Source organism: Rhopalosiphum maidis, chromosome 3 (genome assembly GCF_003676215.2).
Source record: "Rhopalosiphum maidis isolate BTI-1 chromosome 3, ASM367621v3, whole genome shotgun sequence".
In the NCBI taxonomy this organism is placed as follows: Eukaryota; Metazoa; Arthropoda; class Insecta; order Hemiptera; family Aphididae; genus Rhopalosiphum; species Rhopalosiphum maidis.
In genome coordinates, this window is record NC_040879.1 from 7763929 (window position 1) to 7770480 (window position 6552).

At 29.2% G+C, this 6552-nt stretch overlaps 1 protein-coding gene and 1 pseudogene across 1 annotated transcript; one reads left to right on the plus strand and one right to left on the minus strand.

The window, feature by feature from the left end:
• The first annotated feature begins 250 nt into the window (after positions 1–250).
• On the plus strand, positions 251–716 carry LOC113558218 (annotated as a pseudogene).
• A 1383-nt stretch (positions 717–2099) lies between these two features.
• Positions 2100–5107, minus strand: LOC113558219. The gene is made up of 4 exons (XM_026963714.1): positions 3707–5107; positions 2970–3360; positions 2696–2885; positions 2100–2145 (listed from the first exon to the last, which is right to left on the minus strand). The coding sequence occupies exons 1-4, from the start codon at positions 5105–5107 to the stop codon at positions 2100–2102; spliced, it is 2028 nt and encodes a 675-aa protein (XP_026819515.1).
• Between the last annotated feature and the right edge of the window lie 1445 nt (positions 5108–6552).

Sequence of the window (6552 nt, forward strand, 5' to 3'; positions counted from 1 at the left end):
TTTTTGAGAAATTTCGCGACCTAAGTATGAATACATACAATTTGGATCCGGCATTTTATTGTACAGCTCTAGGATTCAGTTTCGATTGTATATTAAACTATACATCAGTGAAATTGGATCCTTTAACTGATTACGAAATGTTGCTGTGTATTGAAAGTGGTACGTAAATTTACAGCTATTATTTTTCAAGAGTTTGTAAAAATGATTATTTTCCATAAGCATTCGTGGAGGATTGGTGCAGGCTGCTAGCATGCGGCATGCGAAGGCAAATCATTATAAAGTTCCCGATTATGACGAAACCAAACCAGACTCATGGCTGTATATCAGGATTGTAAGTATAAATATATATATTTTTTTTCAATTTAAAGTATCATATTTTATTTTAGGCAATAATCTGTACGGTTAAGCCATGTCACAGTATATGCCATTTGGTGGTTTTAAGTAGGTTGAAGCCAAGCTTGACAGATTAAATGATTTAGACGAAACGTCTCACATCGGTCACATCATATGAGGTTGACATGAGGTATCCGGTAGAATTGCATGATCAGCATAATGATTTTCCTTTTCTACCCTAAAACGGAATACCTGTGGGTTCTAAAGTAAAAAAGCTGATGGCGACATTCGAATCAAAGAAGAATTATGTTTCACATTACCGTAATCTGCAGCAAGCTATCAAAAACGGATTGATAGTTAAAAAGGTAAATTTAATAATATAATTTTTAAAAAAAAAAAAAAATATTTTTAAATTTTTATAGGAATATAGAGTTGGCTGAGAACGAATATTAGTCATTATGTATATATGAAATGTAGTGTAAATACTATATATATTTTTCTGTAAATATTTTTTTTTTTCGTAAAGGTTAGGTATAAATAAAATATAAAACTGTTAAAAATAAAATATGATATTTATTTAAATTGAAAAAAAAATATATACAATTTTTAAGAATTATTTACAAACCATTTTCTCATAACAAATACTTTATAAAATGTACATTGTTTAGGATTATACTCCATATTAAAACTACAGCGAGGTAAAGTTTCGTCATCACATATTTGATCCAATCGAGGGCAGCCCAAGTCTTCTATGTTGACTTCTATGTGCTACGTGTGGTATATACTCCATAAGAACTTGTTTTTTTTGTTCTCCTTTGACATAAATGCAGTTGAACTTTTTTCAATAGTAGAATTCAATATTCTACTTAGCTCCTCATATTCGACATCACCGTAATCTATAGATAGTTGATGATAATTGCGTTCCAGCCACTTATTAGTCTTTCGACTTTTGTTGTCTTGCATAAATTTTGAATTTTTAAAAATCCCGTGTTGAGTCGCCCATGTTTCCGTGTCTACTATAGACATCTCTTTAATAATGTATATATTGTTGACTCCAAGTACGCATTGCATGTCTAAGATGGCCGAAAACCTTATGACTTGTCTTTATAATAAGTTTCAATAGTATTGAGACGACTTAGTATAGTAGGAATTATCATCTATACTTTCTTTGATATATTGTAATGATATTCCGCCTCTTATCATATGCTGTGTAATTTCTATACACGTTAATCCTAACTGTTCAGTTTGTTCCTTTTGAATTTGGATTGATTTGTAACTTGTTTCCACTAAATGTTCAATTTTATCGAGTTTATTCGAATATGATTTGATCGAATGTTCGAGATTTGAAACAATTTTATTTGATTCACTAGACTGAGAACTACCAAACACATTCATGTCTGTAGCTCAACTGAGATTATTTTCTAATGTTATGTATATTTATCCAGCTATTGTGAGTTCTATCAAAACCAAGCCATTTAACAAAAATTTGTTTACCCTGCCTACGTATAATTTTCTCAACTAAATAGTCGTTTGGATAATTTGTTTTCAATAGTTCTTCGGAATAAAAGCAACTGGCGATCGGTTTACCGGTATAATCTTGCAATTGATAAGTAGTGGGTAACGTCTGATTTATTTCAACAATTTTAAATATTTTTGTAGACCAGCTCGGTAAATAGCCTTTTGTAAACCCCCCTTTTTGCGTACTGATACGAACCAGGGGCGGATCCAGGAATTTTCTGTGGGGGGGGCGCACATTTTGTAGACATTTATGTGGACCAATTACATTGGTCTTCCGATTTTTCGTCAAACTTTCTATGTAAGTTAAAATTATATTTATGTAAAATTAAAAGTATTTTCCCAAATATGTTTATGATTTTATTTATATCTAAAAATGTAATAAAGATAGGTAGGGATAAGAAGTAGGTATATAAAAATAATGAATCATAATTACTATTTATGATAAAATAAATACTTTACTTAAGCAATAATTAATTTAAGTATTAATATACTTTAAATAGGTACCACATACTTACTATTATATATAAATGTGTTACCAATTTATCATTTTGAACTAACTTACGTTCAAATAAAATTAATCACAGTTTAATTCAAGTAGGTATAAAACTTTATTTTATATTAAATAATCAATAAAACAAAACAGAAAACAAAATAGTTGTTACTGTTATTATAACTTCATATATAGGTGCTTAATATTATAAAATAATCATTGTACAGTTAATAAAATTACAAAATAAAGTCCAATTTTCTATTTTTATCATTAGCAAATCTATTAATGATATTCTCAATATTATTATGAATATCAATATTTTTGTGAATGTATAACAAAGCTAGACCAGTTAACCTTTCTTCGCTCATTCTAGATCTTAACCATGTTTTTAGTAAACGTAGAGAAGAAAAGCTTCTTTCTGCTGTAGCAATAGATATTGGGAGAGTGATTAGAATTTTAATAAATAAAGAAAATACTGGAAAATAGTCACAATCAAGCTTGTCTAGAAATGTTATAGCTGATGTTATAGTTGTGAGGTCAGTATCTGATTTTAGTTTATTTTCAAATAGATTTAATTCTCCTTTTAGTTTTTGTTCAATAGAAAATATAGATTCACCAAATAACTCACTACATTGATTAGAAATGTCTTTAATTGATTGATTTAACTGTTCAGTGTTTTTGAAACATTTCATGAGATTCAATGGCATCAAAAAATTAAGATTAAAGCATTGCATATTATCACTAGAAAACCTATTATCAAAATCTTTTATTACTTCATCTAAAATAGGAATATAAATTGATATTCTCCAGTAACCTTGACTGTCTTCTGGGTTGACTTCAATATTATTTCTGTAAGTCTGCCTTTTAGTAGTCCTTGGAAGTTTTAGTTCAGTGCCTAATTTTGACATCATTTCAACAACATTATTATATATAATATTAAAGCACTGATTTGCATCGTTTCGTTTTGTACTTAGTACTTCTCTAAGTTCTTTTATTTTAGTAGTAGCAGAAAAAAAGGTCTAAATTTTTAGTTTGGAGTAATATACTTAAAGGTCGTGTTAGACACATTATGTCATTTAAAGAGAAAATACACATAACAAATTCACTGTCTTGTATAGTTTTACACAATGAATTGGCTTTTGATGAAGTAGATATATCATACCATGTAGAAATTTCAGTTAAACTTTTCAATATAATTGGAAGGTCATTTATAAATTGTAATACAGAATCATGCCTCTCAATCCAGCGAGTTATGCAGTGACTAGTCAGCTGATACCCTAAATGTTTTTTTAAAATAAAATTTCTTTTAGCTGAAACATTGAAAAACTTTATTATTTCTTGTATAGTTCCAATAGCGTTTCTTACACTTTGAATCTTATTTGATCTAGATAAATTATTATTCAATGAATGATTTAAACACGGACATATTAAAGCATTCTTGGCAGATTTTTGTATAGTAATTGCTGCTCCACATATTGTCGACATATTAACACTGCAACCATCACAACCGATTCCTACACATAATTTTAAATCTAGTCCCACACTTTTCAACTTTTTTACAACTGTTGAACCAAGTATTTCTCCTGTAATAGTTGGTTCTGACTGTTGTAAATCTAATGTGTTACTTTCATTATCTGTATCAAAATCAAGAGCATCTGCACTATAATTGTCCTTATGAAGATCAACAAAACCAATAAAATCTTCTCTGACTGTATTTTCATAAATATATCTAATTGATATACTAAGTTGGGATATGTGAGATACATCAGTTGTTTCATCAAATAAAACACAGTAATATTTTGCCTTATGTATTCTATTTAATAAAATAGAAAGAACTTCATTACCACAATGATTTATTAACTCATTTGTTGATGTTTTACTAATATAAGTAGCATTATTTTTAGCTGTCATTAAATGATTTTCCAAAACTTTATCCCCACTATTTATTCGGAATCTTAGTAATGAACGAAAATTTCCTTCAGTTGCAACAGGACTATTATTTGTATTAAGTAATGAACCATCATCACGATGGCCTCTTATAGGTATATTCTGTTGTCCATGTAAAATTAAAGTTTTTATTATTGGAACAAGTCTTTCTCTATTTTCATTAGCCTGTTGTTTACGTGAAGTTTCAACCTGATTCCGAATATCATAAGATGGATTTTTATATACTTGAATAAATGATTCACTTTTAACTATTGCCAACTTATGATACTGAGTTTGAGAATGGCAGTCTAAGTCTCCATGTTTTCCTAATAAATTAGCAAATTTTATAAGGGGTTCTGTCACCAATTTTTTAACAGATATTGTTTTTTGACCACCTACTAGAATATCATTAGTAAAAATGGCGCAATTTTTGCAAAAAAGTCCTTTTTTCACATCGGAATAAACTAACCAAGAATAATTAGATAAATGCTGATGATTAGGACGTCGCTTTTCTTCTCTATTGCGTTTGTTATGTACAGAAAAAGGAAATATATAATGTTTTGGAGGGACCCAGTGATTTTTAAGAATCATAAATTTAGTAAAATCATTAATAGAATATATGTGGTCTATATAGTTACCAATATCATAACTTTCCGATGAAGTAGTAGTATCATTATTATCATTAATAATACGTTGCGATTCTATTGAGCTCGTCGAAGCAGAAGTCAATAAACTATTGAACGACAAACTTGGAGTTAAAGTATCCACTTCTTCTGTTGATGTGACACTTTCATGGGTTTCATGCAACTTAATTTTTTTTTTTATAACAAATTTGTCCATTATAGGTTTAGAAATATACCGTTAATATTATATAATATATTATTATACCGTTAATATAACCATTAAGAAATAATTTAACATAAATATAGGTAACCACGGCATAGAACAGCTAGTTCAATACTGAAACTATTTTTTGTACACTTGTACACAATACGAAGAAAATCAGATATTGTTGTTGTTGTATAATTTAAATTGTAATCTGATGAATAGTGAAATATTATATGTATAGATATCTATTTCAATTATTACGATAACGGGGACTGTGCCATACGTCGGGGCCCGAAAATAATCTGAATGGAATATTTATTTTTAGATATAATTCAAATACTTATCAAGATAATATTAATAATAATATATAAACACTACACATGTAGAAACTAGAAATAACCTCAAACCGCCATCCGGCGATTTGGGATATAAAAATACGTCTCATTATTATTTATTAAAAAGTACGTCATTATGCTTACACACAATAATTTCATAAAAACATTTTACAATTTTTAAATTGTATTTAAATTTAAACTATTGTATTTTTAAATGTAATTTTTCAACTAAATAAAAGCCGAGGGGGTGGCGCGCGCCCCCTGCGCCACCCCCCTGGATCCGTCCCTGATACGAACGTTATCACCAAATTTAAATTTAATTTTTCCATTAATAATTTTTCGTTGTTTAATTACCATTGATGATGGATTTGCATCAGCCTGAACCGGTGTCATGCCTATTGTCCTATGTTTTGAATTATTATATTCGTTAATTAACGACGGTAAAATAGAAATCCATTCGTGCGATCTTCTTGCTGTAAACTCTCTATACATTTTTCTTTTAATGTACGGTTGAAACGTTCTACTATACAAGCTTTCATGATGCTATACGTTGAATATTTTTGTATGTTGTATTTAGACATTAACGCGTAAAATGATGAATTATAAAATTCTTTACCATTGTCAACCTGTAATAGTTTGGGTGAGCGTTTGAGCAGTATTATTGACAATGCATTTGAAACTTTTTTAGCGGTTTTTGATTTTAATGCTATGGCCCACGCAAATTTTGTAAAACAGTCTATGACACATATAATATATTTGTAACCTTTATTTTTCTTCGAATACGGTATCATTTCAACCAAATCGGCTTGCCATAGATCATTTTTACCATACACATATTTTTCACCTAGTATAATTTTTTTTAGCAGGTTTGTGTAGTTCATTCGCTATATCTCATTTAGAGATTTGGTATACGTTTTATTAAGCTTGCTCTCGCAATTCTTCAAAAATTGAAAGTAATTCGTTAGAAACACCTGTATTACCAGCAGCTTTAGAAGCTAAAAGTAATCGCAAACGATGGACTAATTCATTGGGGTCGTTCCAGTACACTAAATTATGTTTTTGTAGTTTTACGGATAGTCCACTGCCAGATGGAAACAGGTTTTGAATTATATCAGTATATTC

Bases quoted from the DNA above. Each gene is read 5' to 3' on its own strand.
- LOC113558219 (XM_026963714.1), bottom strand. From the start codon at position 5,107: ATGGACAAATTTGTTATAAAAAAAAAAATTAAGTTGCATGAAACCCAT. The intron at 2,886-2,969 runs GTGAGTTATTTG...AACTAAAATCAG, and splicing joins AGACATTTCTAATCAATGTA to ATACTGACCTCACAACTATA. The intron at 2,146-2,695 runs GTTAACTGGTCT...TAACTTACATAG, and splicing joins TCTAGAATGAGCGAAGAAAG to AAAGTTTGACGAAAAATCGG.